Source organism: Carassius auratus, chromosome 26 (genome assembly GCF_003368295.1).
Source record: "Carassius auratus strain Wakin chromosome 26, ASM336829v1, whole genome shotgun sequence".
In the NCBI taxonomy this organism is placed as follows: domain Eukaryota; kingdom Metazoa; phylum Chordata; class Actinopteri; order Cypriniformes; family Cyprinidae; genus Carassius; species Carassius auratus.
The window spans coordinates 11,823,219-11,843,389 of NC_039268.1; the positions used below are offsets into that span (position 1 = coordinate 11,823,219).

Consider the following 20,171-nt stretch of genomic DNA (forward strand, 5'->3'; position numbering starts at 1 on the left):
GTAAATTAATATTATAAGTGGGTGAATAATAAGGTTTTTTATTGTCTTTTAACAATCAACTTCATTAAATATATAAAACTGCATGGCATGTGAGCCTTATGTAGACTGATAATTAAATTTTAGAGACGATTAATAACACTTTATTGTTAATAAGTAGTGTCTAGAAAAGAGTCACAGACATAGGCACACATACTTACCACACATACAAAAACATATCAAATTTATTGTTTCCAATACCACCATCTTGGTAAACAATGTAAATTTTTTATAACATTTGTTAAATAAGGTCATGTAGAATTAATATGAGGAAATGACACAGAAACAGGGAAAATAAGAATTAAAACAAAATACATTTCAGGACAAATATAAGAAATGCAAATCCACCTCCTTTTCTTTTTTTTTCTCAAGTATGCCATTATTGAGACAATATTTATGGCCCGTTCACAGCTAGTGCAATAACTGTAAGGATAAAGTTGTAATAATCTTGCTCAGAAAAATTACAAACAATATGATTATACAGTATGATACATTTTTTCTTTTACAAGATTTAACACTAAGACTTGCTTTTATTATGAAATTGTGTTGCTGGGTTTGTTTGTTTTTTGAGAAATTGGAAAAATATGACAATATTTAATCATATGGCACTTCCAGTCAACAATGTGGATGGATTTGTTTAAACCTGGATATTTTTAATACTAAAATGTCCCTGTTCTCTAGTTTCACCGTGCACATCCTGCAAAACCAGTTAGTGTTTTACCTTTCACCAAGACTGTCCAATACTTTAATGAACTAAAAACAAACATATTATGATATATTAAGGTTACACACACCAGGAAAGTGTAAAGTGAAAAGGCATAATCACAACCATAGGGATTCAATACATTAGCTTGTGTTTCAAATAATCTCACAAACCCTGTTTTTACAAAAGTCACAACACCACTATCTAACAGGCTGCAGATTCATTTCACAATCAGAGCAAAACATTCTCATCATCTTTCTGGTAAAGACACCCTGATTTCAGAAATATTTCATGATTCAATATCATGCATATGGGTGAATCTCATAACATGTAAGAATTATAATCCATACCTTTTATATTTATGCATTTGGCAGATGCTCTCATCAAAATCTTTAAATTCTCCAATTTCTCTCAATTCTAAGATAATAACTATTAAATTGAGCCTTTTCTGTACCATCAAGATTTTTCGGTAACATTACCAATAGTTTTTTTTGCAATTCACATCTAACTGTATTGAAAATGACATCGTCTGGAATCTGGATTTTTTTTTCACTATTATTACAATTCTTAGAAATTAAAAGGAATAAAACAAATACTCCCATATGAATTAATTAAATAATAATAAAAATGCAGATATTTTTAACATTATAGTACTGAAAATTAGAAAGGACAACATGTTTAAATGCCATTAAAATTATGTCACTCACAGCATTAATGTTAAGAAAAATAAGCTTATTAAAACTAATTTATAACATTTTTTGGATGTTATTTGACATGAAATTCACCCATATACCTAGTTAGGTAGTTTTTTTTCTTCCAGTCTTAAATCTGGCAAAATCTTAGTGCCAATGTTTTAAAAACATTCTAGGTGACACCATTACTTACACAGTGGCTATAATTTGAATCCAGTACAGATAAACATAGCGATTCACAAAAATGTCTTCCTATAGCTGAACACACTGGGAAAATGTAGTGTTATTCCAAATGAGCATGCAAAGCATTTTCCCTTAGTTTCAAAAGCAACTGTGTTTTATAAAATCCATTAAATAGGTAATACACACACACAATCTGACAATGTGAACAAAATAAAGTCTCAATGGATTATGTACATTTAAAAGTCATAATGTGAGTCAAACACTCATGTAGTGTGAAGTAGACCGTAACTCTTCATTGAACACAATCTGCAGGCTACTACTGTCTCACTAAAACTGGGTCTGCACAGAATCTGATTTCCACACATTCTACACATCCCCCTTAAGTAATAAAGCCTAATTTGATCATGCTATTAGCTACCAATAGAACTATAGTACTCTTAGCATGAGCAAACACATTTTATCAATTAAATGCCCATTCTGCATAATTATGCAGATTTATTTCCCCTCCCTACAAACAGTGCAGAAAATGCAGAAAAAGTGCACGGACTCATTCAGAACTAATAATAGCCTATAAACACTGCTTGCATTTGCCTACATTGAAACAACTCATTAACTGAACCATTGCTTCTTCTGCCCAACAGATCAATTATATGATTTAGCTGCATTAATTTTAACTTGCAAAATGCAATCCTTATTGTGTCAAAAACGCTCATCTGAAGGATATATACTGTAAATAAACCAAAAGTCAAAAAATGTTTAAATTAAATTAAAATTAAATGTATGCATTCAGCAGACGCTTTTATTCAAAGCGACTTACAGTGCATTCAGGCTATCCATTTTTACCTATCATGTTACATAACATAACATATGTTATGTATAAATGTTACAAACAGAATGCAAGTGACTTTAATTGAATAGTTCACCCAAAAATTTAAATTTGCTGAAATGGGTAGTGAATGGGTGCCGTCAGAATAAGAGTTCAAACAGCTGATAAAAACATCACATGACTCCATCAATTAATGTCTTGTGATGTGTTAATATGGACAATGGTATTTTGTCCAGAAGCAATGATTTAGTTAAAACACTTTAATTTAGTTTTTTTCTTACAAACATGTAGCTTTTCACTTCACAAAATGTTAACTGATGGACTGGAGTTGTGTTGCTTATGGATTATTGTGATTTTTTTTTTTAGCTGTTTGGACTCTCATTCTGACGGCACCCATTCACTGCAGAGGATCCATTGGGGAGCATGTGATGCTACATTTCTCCAAATAGACTCATTTACATGTTGGATTGTCTGATGGTGAGTACATTTTCAGCAAATTTTCAGTTATGGCTGAACTATTCCTTTAAGTGTTTCTTCAAGATGACAACTGAGTAGTGCGTTAACTTTGTTACATTTTGTTTTTGAAGGATTAAAAGAAAATCAAAGCAAAACAAGAAAATGTTGCTGTACATTGAAATATAAAGGAGGTATGTGAATGGAATCCCTCACTGGTTGCTAGGATACTGTGATGACAATGTGCCAACCCTGCTGCTGACTGACAGAGAAATGGAGGATCCGTCAGCAGAACGGCTCAAGTGCTTCAGGTGAACAAACTGGAGGATGACAAACAGAGGTGTTAGTAAGACGTGACATTCTCTACCTGCCCATTACCATCAAAAACTCACAGCTTAAGAAAACATGATTTCATCCTGTGCGCTTTTTATGGGTTGGGAATGAAAACTGCATCAAACAGAACAGGCTGAATATACTATGACGCGCTTTTTAAATGAGAAATCAGTCAGTGTTTCTACATCAATCAGTTTCATTGCAAGTCTCGTGTTGTGTCTCTGTTCAAAATGCAGATCTAATGACGGGTGTGATTCTTTTATCAGGGATGTTCCTTACCAGCTCTCCCTGACCGCCTCGATGTCACTCAGAAGATTCTGTGCCAGGCAGATCCCAAATATCTAGAAGCAGGGAAAAGGTTTTTATATCAGGCAAAACAAAACAACACTGAATTAATCATTAATCATCACGGTGTGTTTACATGTGGCTTCCGGGATATTATTCAATCTAATGCAATATTTAATTCTTAACTATTGTATGCCATAAGGAGGACACAGCTGTCTAGAAATCAATAAAATAACTACGCTTGGCAGAATGCGTTTCGGTTGTAAATTTGAAGGACAGCCGCTGGAATTGAAAGAGCACTCACAAGACACTGGAGATCAATTAAAACAGTGCATGAAATAAAACCCTAGTATCAATATTCACTATCACTTCACTATCACTATAAATCAATATTCAAGGGTTTAATGTATCAGAGGACCCTGTTTATTAAATTGCCAGGGAGCATAAACTGTATCAAAGCTCTATCAGAGATTAGAAGATACAGTCAAAGGAGAGTACATTTTGTAAATGATCTATCATCAGTTTTTTATTTATAAATGACTGCTGTTTATAGTGGGACATGCATACATGAAATCTTCAGTGTGCATGTGTATTTCAACGACCGCTGTTGTTTATTCACCTGCAGAAGTGCAATTCCTATGAAGATTCCGGCAACTACGGTTAAATTCTCCTGTAACCATTTCTCAAACTGTGGTACACATCCTTTTGTGTGTATAAACATCTTCTGTTCGTTGTCCTTCACACATAAAAACACACATTAGCCAAAGATGCAAAATCTTAAACAATTCTACGTACAAAACATTAGAGTAAGCTATCGCACGGCTTCAGAGAACTTTTTGATTTTGTATCATTTTGGACATTGACAGCACCTGTTATCAGTCACTTCATTTATATGGAAAAGAATGGCCAGGATCTTTAAATCAAATAACGTTTGTGAAAAAAGGATGACTTTTTGGGTGAATATTGCGTACTTACATCTTTCTCTCGAATGTCATATCCACACTGTGTGTTTATCACATCCTCCTTTGAGAAGAGAAACAATAAGAAAGCCAGGATTTATTCTTCTGGATAACTTAACATTCCACATTAAATCATAGGCTTTGAGCATTATATTAAATAGAGCATGGTTGTGTTATATGTGGGTGCACTCTGGCTGCCGGATCTACATCACTTCCTGTTTATGCTCTCACATTTTCTGGAAGGAGACAATGACACATTCTAGGCAGTAAGATGACTGGAAGACGAGCGTCTGTGTGTGCTGCGTGTGTGTTAAGAGCGTAGATGCTGGGTTTACTCACAGCAGGGTCCTTGGTGCAGCAGGAAAAGGGAACCCCACATTTCTCTCTGCTCAGATTAGTGTCAGTACAATTGAAGTAAATGTTCAGATTCCAGTCTTCAGGCCCAAAAGCGCCACAACACTCCCACTGCAGAAACATACATGCATTGAATATCCATGTGCGAACCAACCAATAGCAGAAAGCCATTACAGACTTGAACATATTGCTGCTAACTCACAAAATGGCAATATCAAGTATATTTTTTACATTTATTTGTATTTAATATATACTAAATGTGAAAAAATAATTGAATGGCTAATTCATGTGTGTGTACGTGTATACATACATTATATATTAGTGCTGTCAAACGATTCATCGCGATTAATCACATCCAAAATAAAAGTTTTTGTTTGCATGATATGTGTATCTGTGTATATTTATTATGTACATATAAAATACACACACATACAGTATATATTTTGAAAATATTTAGATTTACATGTCTACATTTCCACTGATTTTAATTTATATTATAAACAAATATGTTATATTTTTTTTGCATGCATGTGTATTAATATATATAATAAATATGCACAGCACGCATACATATATTAAAAAAACTTTTTAATTGTTTAACAGCATTTATACATTATATATATATATATATATATATATATATATATATATATATATAGACACACACACACACACACACACACATATATATATATATATATATATATATATATACACAGCAAAATCAGCAGTGCTAATTCAACACCTACAGAGTTAAATTCAACACTTTAAAAGTGTCTATATTGGTCCACACTAGATCGAGTTAAAACTACACTTTACAAAGTGTTAAATATTTAACACTTTGACAGAGTTGCAGCAACTCTCTAAAAAGTTAACATTTAACACTAGTCAACACTGGTTAGTGTTGAATTTACCCAACACCAGTGCGTAGTGTAAAAATTTAACACCAAATGTGTGTTTTTCTTTCAACACTACAGAGTTGTTGCCATATTAACACTACATAGGTTGTAAAGTTTAACATAAAATGCAACTCTTTTCTAATTTGTGATTTGTAATACTATTGGGAATCAATTTACCCCCCCCCCCCCAAATGCAACTCATTAAAATTATTTACAAAAAAAGACAAAAACAGGGAGATTGTAGTTCAATTGAATCTGTATATTAAAAAAAGCACACCATCCACAACAAAGCATTGGCTTTACATTAACAAATGGACAACCAATCCTCTAGCACAGGTCACACAAAATGGCAATGTGGCACTACATATGTTTTTTCATCCATCTCATTAGAAAACTGTTTGTCATACGGTCTGTAATAAATCAACTCATCAATAGAAATAACAGAAAAGGAATCATCTCTCTCCTCAATACAATATGCATTAAAGTGGTCATCAAAATAAAGTGTGTCAACTCTGCATGTCAAGATAAAAGCTTGATCTTCATTAATAATGATATTTGTGATCTTTCTGAACACAGGAATTTCCATATCTGTTGTAATACACACAAACATACCAATTTGATACTCCGTTCCAAAGTTTTTCACCCAATTAGTAGTTGACACATCAGAAAATGCATTCACCTGAAACTTAGCACTTAAATTCTCACCACCCTCCAAGTTATCGATCATTTCTTTCCTCACTGGACCAAACTCAAATCGCTGAAAATTAAAATTCTCCCAGTGATAAGCTAACTGTCTCTGGTGTTGTTTTACCAAGGTTTTTGTGATATTTTTGAAATTTTTAACAGATCGTTTAAAAACATTATGTTTGGCCTCAAACCTCATGCACCATACATGGATAAGTGGACCTATTTTACGAATGCACCTTGGATAATGGATCATAAAATGATGCTTTGGAATTAATCTTCTGTCAGGAAACAAGGATCTGAACAGCTTGTGGTGATCATTAATCAAATGCTTCAAATAATACGTCAAACCATTGGTAACAACTGGTGAAAACACTATATTCACTATCTGAATCAAGAGGAGGAGCAAGTTCCAGTAACTGTTATTTCTTTCAATTACATCACCAAAAATCAGGGGAGCATTTCGCACAAGACACCACGACTGAATTGCATTCAATCCCAGATCTTTACTACTCTCATCCATTTTCAACCCACTTGGCCTGTTTTTTCGCTCAATATAACCGTAGTTGAAACTTTGGATCCTCTGTGACAATGTTTCTAAAGACAGGTTCTTGTTATTGACCAGGTATTGAAATACTAGTTTCAATTCGTACTGCACTACACCTTCAAGTAAATCATGCATGATGTCAACTGCATAGTTATCAGAGATGTGGTAAAAACATAGTGTATTGAGCAAGCATGTCTTCTTGACACCAAATGTTGATGTCAACATAGGATTTTCCTGTAGAGATGCACAATGTTCTGCATGCATTTCTTTTGTACGGAAAATTAAGCAAGGGTTATCTTCAGTGAAGACAGATTGTGACTCTTCCTTTGTAGTTAAACAAAATCTACAGAAATATGTTGCACTGAAGGATTCAATCAAACCAAACAATCCGTGCAAACCTAGATTATCACCTGTTACTTGAATAACAGTCCCTCGCAATGGTGAGTCTGAGAAAGGTACCTCTATTCCTTGCATTTCTAGTGTTTTAACATCATCAATGAGAGGCTTTAGTATTTCATCAAAACCATATTTCCTCAGGTCTTGTGAATGAAAAAGTGCCACAACATGAATATTCATCAGAACAGAATTACATTTTGGGGGCAGGTTCCTCAATATAAAGTAAATGCAACCAAGCTTGTGTATCCCTTTCTTTGAACCCAAGGGATTTGCCGTCTCAAAATCATCGTAATAAAGCTGAATCTGTAGAGCATGTTTTTGCTGGGAAAACAAATCATTACTTTTGAAGTATGAACCATCACATATATCTTTATAAACACCTTCTTTATGTTGCTTGACTTGAAGGAAACTTTCACATAATTCACTATTCTTAAACATAGATTTCAGGGTTCCCAAGATGGGTACATACACAAATTTATCTGTTACAGGGATCTGATTGTAAACTCCTGTTGTCCGATCTCTCCGCAAATCAAAACGCACCCCAAGAACATACTCTACAGGTTCAACTATTTCCCACTTTTCCTCAAAGAACTTCTGTCGTTTGGCTGCTGTATTTAAGACTGAGAAAGGATTTTCCAATTGATCAAAACAATTTTCCACCTTTTCTTCCAAATCGGTTGCTTGAATCTCTGAAGAAGTACAGCTGAGAACAGCTTCTCTTGTTTGCTCATGAATGTCATTTACAAGCTCTTCCATTGACCCTACCATTGCTTGGAGAGTGCTCTCAGCAACACCTGATGCTTGCAATTGTGCTACAACAGATCCACACAGGTTTAACAAATGATGCTTGTCAACAGAGGTCCGGCTAGTTACTGGAGTGTCTGTACAGAATGCCTGAGAACTTGAAGGCTCATCACCTTCACTTTGAGCGTCCACATTGTCAATAGTATTTGGTGAACAAGCGGCCCTGTGCAAACGAACGAGGTGTTTATTTGGTGAACAAGTGTCCCTGTGCAAACGAACGAGGTGTTTTTTGAACCCTGAATACGTACAAAATGATAAAGAACATCCCGGTTGTCCACATTTCAAACGTAATGTCTTTCCTGGATATAATCCATGGTGAAGTCTCAAATGCTGACAAAGCAATGCAGAACTTTTCTGGTGTGCCTTACAAATAAAACATATGAGCATATTTGCAAACAAGGACGTGTATCAGCTCAAATATTAGTGTGAAACAGCCTTGCTCTGAGTTCCTTTACCCTGGGACTTTCCTTGGTACTTCCCAAGTCGATGTTAAACACTGTGGTTTGGATGAATGTGTAGAAGCTGTTGAGGGATTCATGGTAGTTAACACTGAAGATGAAGTGTGCCTTGAAAAGCTCATCGAAAGCTGCCAGGGATGTTTGCGCCTTGCAAGGGATGGCCTTCTGGTCAACGATGACATAGAACCTCTGAATGTTGTTCTTCTGTTCACCCACACAGAGGAGGAAGGGCTGTCCTGGTTCCAAGCTCCCTAGGAAGGCCTCAACACTGGCTCCAATCTGTGACAAACACAGAGACATAAAATATTAATTTAAGTTATGCAACACAAGCAACGGCAGTATGAGAACAAGTGGATGAAAAACATTAAACACAAAATACCTTAAGATATCGCGCCACATGGTTGACAGCTTGATATGAGCTAATCTTAGCACTCTTCTTGTGGCCTTTTGACGTAGGGGGGAGCAGGTGAACCAGCAGTAGAACGCTTGACAGGTCACTGTCCCAGCCTAGGAGCAAAGTAGAATTAGGTGTAAGATGTTCAGAAACATTTCTATCTTAAAATATTATTTAAAAAAAGACAGATTATGCCAAAGACAATACTTAAGGTAAGATGATAAGAATCTGTTGTGTAAATGTTTTAAAGGCAGAATGAGGCACACTTACCAGACTCATTTGAGTTTTGCTGCGCAGACAAGAGTTCTTCAACATGCTCATTAGAAGTCCGGTTCTTGCAGTCTGCCAGGAGCCTGGGTTTGAAGTACGTCGGCCATTTTGCCAAAAATCTGCCAGAAACTTCTTCTCCAAACATCATGGTAAAATCTTGGTCAATCTACAGAAGAAACACCTTAAATCCTTGATACTGAAAGAATATTGAGTCATAATTGTTCACTTCAAAAATATGCTGATCAAACAAAGGTATGTCTTTCTTACCAAGCCGGGGATGTCGAGAAACCGCGGGAACACATCCAAGACTGTTGCAGAGTTTTGCTGGTCCTGAACTAGCGTCTGGCGGTATTGAAATGTTGCCATCATCTTATCTTTGACAACTGACACATCAGTTGAATGTTTCAATAAGGATATTGCCTCACGGCATTCCTCGCCGAACAGTTGCTTGTCAGCCAGGAGAAAATCCCTCTTGCTCTTTGGACCATACGTAGTGCTGGTGGAGCATCTCCGAGATTGAACTGCAGTGTTGCGCTGGACGGTCTTTATCCTCCAGGCCAAGTAGCCAGACCCACTTTCTGCATCATAGTAGTGTTCCTGTAAAACCCAAAAAGAAGAAAAGTATGCAACACAGGGGTCACATCACCAAATGGCAAAGTAAGAAATTAAGAACATACACATTATCCATATATTGCAATATAAGCCATTAATAAAAAATAAAAAAAAACTTACATATCCGTTTCCAGAGTATGGATCACTAAGGTTGGGAAATAGAGTGGTGATGCCAACAGCATATTTTGTTCGCACATGGGTTGGTGGTATTCTCCTTTAAAAGTAGAAAATATATTATTGTTCAAGCTTTTTCCCCCTTCAAGAGGGATAAAAATATGGACTTAATGCCTATCAAACAAAACGGTAGCACTTTACTTGAAGGGGTGTGTTTATGACAACTGTCATTAAGTGTCATTAGCTCAATTATGACATTTTTAATGCAAATATGACATTGTTTGAGATGTCTTTGTCATGACATTTGTATTAAAAATGTAATAATTGAGTGAATGATACTTAATGACAGTTGTCATAAACATGCATAAAACCTCATGACATGTGACATGTCATGATTATGAAGGTGATGTCAGTCTTATGCACACCCTTCAAGTAAAGTGTTACCAACATGGTATACTTACCCATGTACTTCCATCATGTCTGCAACCAGGAGGTTTACCATTTGTCGCCGTGTAGCATCCGTCAATGTCTTTGTTTTGTCATACTCGTGCAAGATTTTTTCTCCCCCCGGCTTAGAATGGAGAACGTTTCTCACCATCTAAAACATGAAGAAGAATCACAAAGGTAGTCATCATGTTAGACATTCCTGCAATAAAACCACAGCTCTTCTACAGAATCTTTGTGTTTGAGGAATAATAACTAATTTCATTTATTATTGAAATTCCCCAATACCTCATTTGCTGATTCCCGCTCAATGTGGGTTCTTTTATATACATTGTTTCTATCATGAATCACTGTTGCATCTGATGAATCAGACGCCACAGAGGATGACGTGTCGGACACAAGCAACTCTGACGTAGAATGTGAGAAATCTTGATTAAGCACAACTGAAAGACATTTAAAAGAAACATACATGCTCAAGAACCTCTAACAACTTATTTTAGGCTTGACAACCAAACGGTCTAGCATATTAGGGCACAACAGGCTAGTTCAGCTTTAATTGAACTGTGAAACACAAACACTCTAACGGAGCAAAGTCTTACCTGTAGACTTTTCTGTGGACACATGAATGATAAGATTCCCTGCTTTTAAAAGCTCCTCATACACATCCGCATCCACTTCTGTCCCAGAATCATCTGTGACATGCAGCTCGGTCTGCAATGGAAGACCTAACTTTTCTATGACTGAGAGAATATTAGATTTAGGAAAATAAAGAAAAACAGTGCATTTCCCATTATTAGTAGTATTAAAAAATGTTAACAATTGTAGTATTCTGAGCAGTGTCAGGTGTTTTTCTTTTTCTGCATTTTGGATTCTATATTTGGACTGCTTGACAAGAAATTATTACTGCCCAACACAAACACAACTTGGTTTCTGGGGCAGTATAACCAGATTACAGTCCCATTGTAAATGGAAAATAAATTTTAGAAACTGATGACTTCAATGTAATGAAGTGATGAAAACCTTTCTGAAGAAATGTATTGTAGTCTTCATAGCCCTCTTCAGTTTGGGCAACTTTAACATACTTCTGAGTTTCACCAAATCTCACTTTGACCAACATGATGTGCTGTAAAGAAAAAAAAAATACATTCAGAAACGTAATGAATGAGAAAATGTGCACGTTACCATGACAAGCACCAACACAGAGGAGGTAAAGCTAATAGAGAGAGGAGAGTTCACATAACGTTTACAAACATTTCATAACATTTCGCTAGGAAATGTGACTAACCTAAAAATAAACCCGTACACTTATTTACACGATATCATTAGAAAATAGTGACGCAATATCAACAATCATAAAGGTTCACATGAAACATGATAAAGGAAGCCTAAACGGTATTCTTAAAAAATGAAGGTGGATGCTTATATCCACACAAAATTCTTCCAAATTGCACAATGCCCTGTACGCAACATCTTGCTATACAGCAAGTGCAAACTTTTTAAACCTGGGCAGCAAGCACAGATAAACTGTTCATGGAAAAGAAACAAGCGAGCCAACCTCCATGACTGTGCGTTCACAGTCACACCAGACGCGCGTCAAATTCGCGCCTGCCGTGTCTAAATAATTTGAATCCATTCGCGCGTCAAAAAAAAAAAAAAAACACGTTTGAAGCGAAATTTACGCGACGGAGGCGAAATCCGTTGGGGGCCATCTTTTTTACAAGATATTTATGTATATTAGCGGGAAAATATTTGTAAAATGGCAGCACAGCAGCTTTCTAGCTGGTTAGTAGGTCAATAACGTGACTCAAATGTGAAATTTGTACATCTTACCAGGCTGTACAGTCTCCTCACTAATCCTCTTCCAAGAGAGGTGATTTTTGTTCCTGTCTCGAAGCACGAATGAGGCGTATTTGCGTCTACCGCGCCGCGCTCATTTTACCCGCCCAAAGCCAGAAAGGTTTACGTTACACACTTCCGAACATGTGCACCTGATTTAGTTCAGCTAACGTTAAAGTTAGCTATAACGTTAGCTGAAACCCTCACATAAAACGTGTTGCAACTATTTATACTGACCGTAAGCTACCTTCGTCCAGCTGTAGAAATGATTAGGTGCAACATATGAGGTTAACTTACACCAAGCACGTTAAACATGTTAATTTATATTTGAAATACAACACGAAGTTACAAACAGCTAACGTTAATTTCACCATATATCCTTATCCTGAAAAAATGCTAACGTTACTTCGATCTAATTTGACTAACGGTAATGGACCCCTTTAACTTACTCGTTGTTCTGATTTCCCAATAAGAAAATTTTCACTGTATTTGTTCCATACATTGAGCGTTACGTGAAATTGTACACATAATATATCCTTTTGAGCATGGTAATAACTGTTGCATGGTGAACTGATTAGCTAGCACTATCAAACTAACTAGAATATTAAGCATTAGCTAACTTAATGTTACCTGTCGGAAAAAATAGGCCCACCACTACAAATGTAATTAAATAAACATAAGTGACTGGTTTAAATTTACTTACTTGTGAATGCTCCCACTCACGAGCGTGTCCAGTCCGATCTAGTCGAGTGAAAAAAAAGCTGTCTGGTTTCCCGCCTCACTGCAGGCAAGTAACGGAAATGATAGACTTCAGGCGGTAACACTAGCTTTTGAGTTGAAATCAACACTGTAGAGTTAAACCATCAATATGGCATTTAACTCCCAGTGACAACACCAACTCTTTTTGAGAAATAACTTTCTTGTAGTTAAATTAGATTCAAAAAGAGTTGAAATGACTCTAGATTTTTACTCTCAACTCTAACACTGAAAATCTAACACTTTTGATTTTGCTGTGTATATATATATATATATATATATATAAATATAATTATTATTACAAATATTATTTTTATTATTATTATTATACCAGCAGAATAAACAGGGGAACATTTCGATAGTCCATACTTATTGATGTAGACTTATGTTTGCACATTAAATTGCAATTACCACAAAAAAGTAACTTTACCTCTATGAAAAAAAACTTTTCTTGGTATGGTTTTATGCGTGTGCCAGTGCGTTCTTACATAATCTTGTGTGAAATCAATGAGATTCTGTAGGTCAATGTCATCTCTGTATGCTCTAATATTGTTGTTGATGAAGAACTTGAGCTGGTCTTTAATCCAGTCCTTGAAGACAAACGCCAAGACTCCCGCGGTCAACTCCAGGAAAAATATGATTCCCAGAAAAACGGAAAACTGCGGAAGAGGACAGCAGAGTTCTGTTTACACAACTCATGATGGATAATATCAGCTTTAAAGTTCTCCAATAAATCCAGAATGTGTTAGATTCCCACAGTAAGTGTTTTTTTTATGATTTATGGTTCCTAACCCTGCCAACATCCCTTGAAACATTTACAGAGAAATTCACATTTTTTTGAGATGACGCACTTCTCCTCATTTCCCATCTCAAAACACTCACATTTTCACAACATTCATCTCCAACTGCACACACAATTATTTATACAAGTACAGTGAGCAATGATTTGTCACTGTGACCGCAATGAATACTTCCAGACTGACATCACAGTTCATCTGGTGTTTCCAGATGTTTTAAGAAAGCCTCCGTTACCCTACAGAGGAAACGGGCCTCTTGTAATACTTTCGCAACACCATTCTTGACATTCCCACAAAGCTCTCACGGCATCCTCTCTCATATGAAAGGAGTAACAAAGACCACCAGAACCTGTGTGAGGGGAAGTTCACACACTTTCAAACCACATTCAATCCAGTCAATCTCACCTACCTACATAGTTACTCATATCCAGCCATTCAAAACGTGATTAACCACCTGCACTCTCTATTCACATAAGTCTGCACACGGCTGAGATAAGCATTCTATTTACACTATTTGAAAACCAGTATTGTATTAGTATTTCTCAAACATCCAGGTTAGGGATCAAGTATTAAACTTTTGCAAAAATTCAGCTCAACCACTTTATATACAGTACAATACAGACTCTCCATTCAAATTTGCTTTGTAAATAATTTCAGGGGGTTATAGTCTGATAATGGTGATTTGTCATTTTTTGAATATTGCCTTTAATAATCTAACAGGCAGTCTATGCATAACATTTGCTTAACAGCAATTATCCTTCTTTCTTGTATTCATTTGCATACTTTTTTTGAAAAAAAAAAAGAAAAATGATAAAATCAGCTATTGTAAGAATTGTTCTTGTAAGAATCTCCCAACAGAACCGTTTTGGGCTTCTATGTCATCACTGTGAAAATCCTCTTCTGGATCCTTTACTTTTAATTGTGTACATTGCAAAACAGGACACAGAAACAGCATTGTTTAAAACACTTCTTATAATACAGTTAAGATGTGTGCCACGACAACAAGTTCAAGGCACATATGCCGAACCAAAGACTGAAACCTTAAAGATACCTAAAGCTTTAACACCATTCTTTTTCTGCCTTACAAATACTGGAACAGAGCACTGATGACAAAATTTTGTAGCATCACCCTCATTCCCTTGAGAAAACTCAATATGATTTTTCCATTGCCAGTTTTTTCCAAGTGGGTATTACTTATGATGTTTTATGAAGATATCTTGTGCTTGTCTTAACCACACATCTTATTTCAGGCCTTTAACCAAAAACCTATTGAAAAACCCACTGACTCAGAATTTATCTATTTTCCAAGTTTTGGCCTACAAAAAATGTCATCCCTACAACACTACGTCTTCGCTAAAGCTCCAAAAACTTTTGTAACATACACAAATTTATCATTTTGCAATGTGCAAATTACTTAAATGTGTGTGTTAAATCAGTTGGAGCGAGTCCATGAACCATTCTATGGACACTCATGCTTTACTTAATATTCAGAGCATAACATATTTATCGTGGATGGCAGGTGTGAAAAGTAAATATTGCTCAAAAATGTTTGCTTGAACTCACTGGGAAAAAGAAAACATAACATACAAACTTAAGTAGAAAGGAGTTTTCCCTTAGAGCACCGATGCATCCTGCGAAGCCGAGCACGAACATCACTCCACCCACCACGAGGAACAGCCACACTGGATCAAACCCGCCCAGATCTGTGATGGAGGATATGTTGGAGAGAACCCCCTGATGGAAATACAAATGGGAACAAAACTAAGAATATATAAATATAGCTGCAAGCTGCAATTAAGATGCCAAGCACAAAAGAGATAAAACGGAGAGCCAAGGAACTGTCTTTAGTTACTCCAAGCTTGCTTCTGGAGAGCTACCTTCCTGAAGACTTAAAGGGTTAGTTCACCCAATAATCAAAATTATGTAATTAATAACTCTACCTCATGTTGTTCCAAACCAGTAAGATCTCCGTTTATCTACGGAACACAGTTTAAGATATTTTAGATTTAGTCCGAGAGCTCTCAGTCCCTCCATTGCAGCTGTGTGTACGGCATACTGTCCATGTCCAGAAACAGGGGCGGGCTGGCCATCAGGAGCACCGGGACATTTCCCGGTGGCCTGATGGTCATTCTGGCCTGCCGGCTGCCGCTGTGCAGTCGATCAGGCGATGGGCTCGTATGCAACTGCAAATTAATTGACGGACTTATGAATCTACGAATCAGGCGATCGCGGAGTGAAAATGACACTACCACATGACCAAACATCAGTGAAGCATTGCCTCATTGGCTATATCCAAAGGCAGGCTTGATCTTAGAAAATCGCGCAAAAAAATGGAGCGTAAACGCAAAGGAGGAGCAGAGATGGAACGTATAAAAAGGAGAAAAGCCCTGGCCACAGACGCAGTTGCTGCAAAATCCCAGCCATGTTCGCCAGTAAGGGAGCAGGTCGGTTAGAATTACATTTATATTCACTAGGGATGGGTCAGTTCACTGAAAAAACCGAACCGTTCAGTTGACCACACATGGTTCGTCACACACTGAGACCAAGTGGGTATAGAGCACTGAGACACTGTTCAACTTAAATCTGACAAAGCATCTGTAATATGGTTTACTATAGATAACACGTAAAACAAACAGGGTTCAGCTAACATATGTTTCTGCTGATGGAAGCACATTCTGGATTCCCAGACATTACAACAACAGCGATGAAAAAAAACTCTACAAATCATTCACTCTAGTTCAATATTAATACGAACACTATATCAGTGCATTCTCTTAAACTGACAGTCTTTATATTAATCGAAGAGCAACAACATAGAAATCTCTCACTGCTCTTGATTAAAAAGCTTTTGTAACTTTAATGAAGAATTATATTTCATTTATAGTCCAAAATGCAATGCTGTTTTACATTTGATCTAATCCTCTAACTCTGAATTTGTTAATCTACCATCATGGAACAGGCCCCTGTTTATAATAAAGTAGCCTTGAACCCCCTGATAAGCTGGTTGAGGTGTGCTTGAGTTTTTAAAATATATTTTCACTAGTAGATGGCGCTGTGCCAAAATTACTCATATGCACTCAGGTCTTGCTTGTTATAACACACACCAAGTTTGGTCAGTATCCATTAAAATTGTGGAGATCATGTCCATTTTTGCAACACCAATTAATTTGCTAGCGGGCTTTACAAAAACGGTTTGAAAATCAGACAAATCGTACAGAACGAGTTCGAAAAAGTCTTGCAAAAAATCTTTTCCTATAGAAATTTACATTTTATTATGGATTCGTCTTGATATGTGCCAAGGAATCATATGAAAAGGAATTTTGCTTTAAGGCCCTATGATTAAAAGATGAGTGCAAATTTGGCCTGTTGGTGGCACTAGAGAGTTTGAGCTAAGGACTCCAACTTTGCTGTGGTTAATGATGAGACTGACCTCTTTTTGTGTGTGTCAAATTTAATATTTTCCCACAATCAGTTCTATAAGATTCATAAAGTTCATGCTAAATTGTTTGTAAAATTGTACAAAAAATTTTTGAAATAGTCCACGCTCATCGAAAAAAATGGTTATCGTTTGATTAGGTATGACGCTCTGAATCCAACTTATGAATTTTGGTCGAACATTTTAGAAATTAGAAACCAAAAAAATTATTTTATATATAAATATTTTGACCAGTAGCTGGTCAAAATGCTGAAGCTACTCATGTGCTCTCAGGTCATTGAGATTAGAATTGAGATAGAGACTCCAAATTTGCTATAGTTAATACAGAGACTGTCCTCTGTGTGCCAAATTTCACAACTTTACAGCAATTGGATCTATGGGTTGCAATTGACTTCCAGAATGGAAGAAGAAGAAGAAGCAGAAGAAGAATTAGAAGAAAAATAAAGTAAACTAACAGATACAACAGACACCTAAGCACATTCAATGCTTGGCCCCTAATACCTTGATTTCAGTTTAATTAGACCAAGATCTCACTTAAATAGATTCATATATGAAATGTTTGTAAAATGATGGGCTTCACTCACCTTCTCACTCCAGGCCCACAGAGCCACAGACAGGAACGCCACCCCCAGCAGCTAAAAAGTGTATATTAGCATAAGCACAATAAATGATAAATGATGCATATTAGCATAACCACTATAAATTACCTTTAAAAATAATTTTGTGGTAAAGTTGTGTTTCAAAACTGGCTGCCTGCGTAGACAGGTCAACAGCATTTTTGGCCATCATAAGCATGTTAGGACCATTCAAACCTTGTTTTTTATAGCGTTACCCCACCCAAAAATGAACATTTTGTCTTTAATCACTTACCCATCTCTAAACTCATCAGTTTAAATTATATTATACCTTAAAGTTCTGCATAATTAAGGGCGTGGCCACTTGAGTGACAGGTGGATTGCCGCGGCTGACACTGCCGTCAAGCTAGGTGGGCGTGGTTTCAGCAACCAGCTCCAGCCTTTTTGCCCATTTTTGATTATCCGGGAGTGTTTGTGCGATGACGCATTTCCAAGATGGTGACAGCCTGCTCCGCCCACTTTAAGCTTCAAAAACGTTTTTCAGAAAACTAGGGGTGACGTCACAGACACTACGTCCATGTTTTTTTACATTCTATGGCTGCGACACAAAGATACGTTTTCTACGTGTATTTACATTTTGATTTTAATAAAAGCAGTGCATCCGTACAGCGCAGCTGGCACAGAAGAGCGTATGATGCCTGCTTCCAGTGGATATTCAAAGAGGAGACAAATTGTTGAATAAAGTCTTTTTATTTTTTTTATTTGTGTATGAAAAGTATTCTCGTTGCTTCATAATGTTACGGTTTAACCACTGATGGCAGATGTATTCTGATGATGATGTCTGTCATACTTTTCTGGACCTTGACAGTGCAATTTACTTGGCAGTCAATGGGACAGTCACAAGCCTACACAGTTTTCATCCAAAATGATGAATGAAGCTTTTACAGGTTGGTAGAGATCAATGACATAATTGTCATTTTGGGGTGGAATATCCCTTTAACATAATACATTTGGAAAGGATTTATTTATTTATTTTATTTATTTATTATTTTACAGAATTTCTGTTTTCGACCATTTTAGCAGCATAAAGAGTGTTTGGAACGTCTGAAAATTATTTATAAGAGCATCTGGAAAGTTCTAAATGCATTTCTGGGCATCATAAACCCTTTTGGAATGTTCAAACTGCATTTTCTTGGCATGATAAGCTAACTTTGGAATATTCGCATATATATATATATATATATATATATATATATATATATATATATATATATATATATATATATATTGTATCATGGCATATTTTAAATGAGCCTCCGTGAACTCAACACAAATTAGGGTTTCATAACATAAACACGTTTGAAACGTTCGACATTGCTGTCTAGGTAGGCAGCTTACTAGGTTTTGAGGCACTGAAAATGTGTCAGACACCTAATGTTAACCCAGACGACAAAATGCAAGACTGTAGCCTACATTCACAGCTCGCACATAATGTTAAAAATGCATAACTCACCCAAAATATAATATTAAATCCAAATATGAAGTATTTGATGCAACAGCCCACTTCGTGCACGTTGAAATGTTTTCCTGACATACTTGCGTTTGATAAAACAGAGAAATTCCTCCCGGTGATTATTAATGCTGAAGAAAAAGACCGCCCACCGAATGTAAAACTCGCTTCTTCCTTTTACACCATATTTATGACATTTCTACAAACTGGCAGGCAATGCCACGGTGGGCTTTGCCTATTTCGCCGAAATCAGTAATGTGTCTTTTCCAAAAACACAGAGAAATTAATGATAAAAACAATTACACAGAATAACGGGACGAGCGCTGCTCTGCAAATAAAGATTGAGAGTCACTTCCGGGGAAGTGAATTATGTCATAATACGATTTTGCAAAATAAAGGTTCCATAACTACAGCTACTTTGCTATATTGGCAAAAAGGCATAGGCATATGGGGTAACTTTTTAAAATCATCATTATCAATAATAATAATTGCTTCATGACTATTAGATTCGAAAGAATTATTATGTCTAAAATGAGTACAGTACATGCATATTTTAGTACATGATGTGATAAGAAAAAAATCTTCTAGAATATTTTATCTAGAATTCATATTTTGTTTTTTACTTATGCTTTAAAATTGAGAAAAGATAAATTTCTAAAATTGTCAGTTGCAGCAGTATTAATCAGGTATCACTTCAGAAAAAAAAAAAAAAAACTCGAGACCCTGGTATCTCTACAGGGCAACTTTTCAAAGCAAACATGATCTTGTGTGGTGCATGTGACTGTAATATCACGTTCTTTCCTTTTTAAAATATA

At 36.1% G+C, this 20,171-nt stretch overlaps 2 protein-coding genes across 3 annotated transcripts; both read right to left on the reverse strand.

The window, feature by feature from the left end:
• Positions 1-203: 203 nt before the first annotated feature.
• LOC113044337 (tetraspanin-5-like) lies at positions 204-19,713 on the reverse strand. The gene is made up of 9 exons (XM_026204243.1): positions 19,360-19,713; positions 17,856-17,906; positions 15,423-15,569; positions 13,527-13,697; positions 4,810-4,935; positions 4,487-4,534; positions 4,131-4,247; positions 3,506-3,567; positions 204-3,213 (listed from the first exon to the last, which is right to left on the reverse strand). The coding sequence occupies exons 1-9, from the start codon at positions 19,438-19,440 to the stop codon at positions 3,201-3,203; spliced, it is 816 nt and encodes a 271-aa protein (XP_026060028.1). The 5' UTR covers positions 19,441-19,713; the 3' UTR covers positions 204-3,200.
• Positions 8,525-13,221, reverse strand: LOC113044336 (uncharacterized). Of its 2 annotated transcripts, none has more exons than XM_026204242.1 (9): positions 11,467-13,221; positions 11,046-11,186; positions 10,735-10,853; positions 10,464-10,600; positions 10,009-10,102; positions 9,544-9,873; positions 9,277-9,442; positions 8,992-9,119; positions 8,525-8,891 (listed from the first exon to the last, which is right to left on the reverse strand). In XM_026204242.1, exons 1-9 carry the CDS (start codon positions 11,561-11,563, stop codon positions 8,568-8,570), a joined length of 1,536 nt encoding a protein of 511 aa, XP_026060027.1. In that variant the 5' UTR covers positions 11,564-13,221; the 3' UTR covers positions 8,525-8,567. The 2 variants fall into 2 exon arrangements, with proteins under 2 accessions (XP_026060027.1, XP_026060026.1); XM_026204241.1 differs by having other exon boundaries at positions 10,735-10,889; positions 11,467-11,569.
• Positions 19,714-20,171: the final 458 nt, after the last annotated feature.

Bases quoted from the DNA above. Each gene is read 5' to 3' on its own strand.
- LOC113044336 (XM_026204241.1), bottom strand. From the start codon at position 11,563: ATGTTGGTCAAAGTGAGATTTGGTGAAACTCAGAAGTATGTTAAAGTT. The intron at 10,601-10,734 runs GTATTGGGGAAT...TTCATGTTTTAG, and splicing joins AGCGGGAATCAGCAAATGAG to ATGGTGAGAAACGTTCTCCA. The intron at 10,103-10,463 runs GTAAGTATACCA...CTACTTTTAAAG, and splicing joins GACATGATGGAAGTACATGG to GAGAATACCACCAACCCATG.
- LOC113044337 (XM_026204243.1), bottom strand. From the start codon at position 19,440: ATGTCAGGAAAACATTTCAACGTGCACGAAGTGGGCTGTTGCATCAAA. The intron at 13,698-15,422 runs GTATGTTATGTT...CCTCTTCCGCAG, and splicing joins ACTCCTTTCTACTTAAGTTT to TTTTCCGTTTTTCTGGGAAT. The intron at 4,535-4,809 runs GTGAGTAAACCC...CTCTTCTCAAAG, and splicing joins GCTGCACCAAGGACCCTGCT to GAGGATGTGATAAACACACA.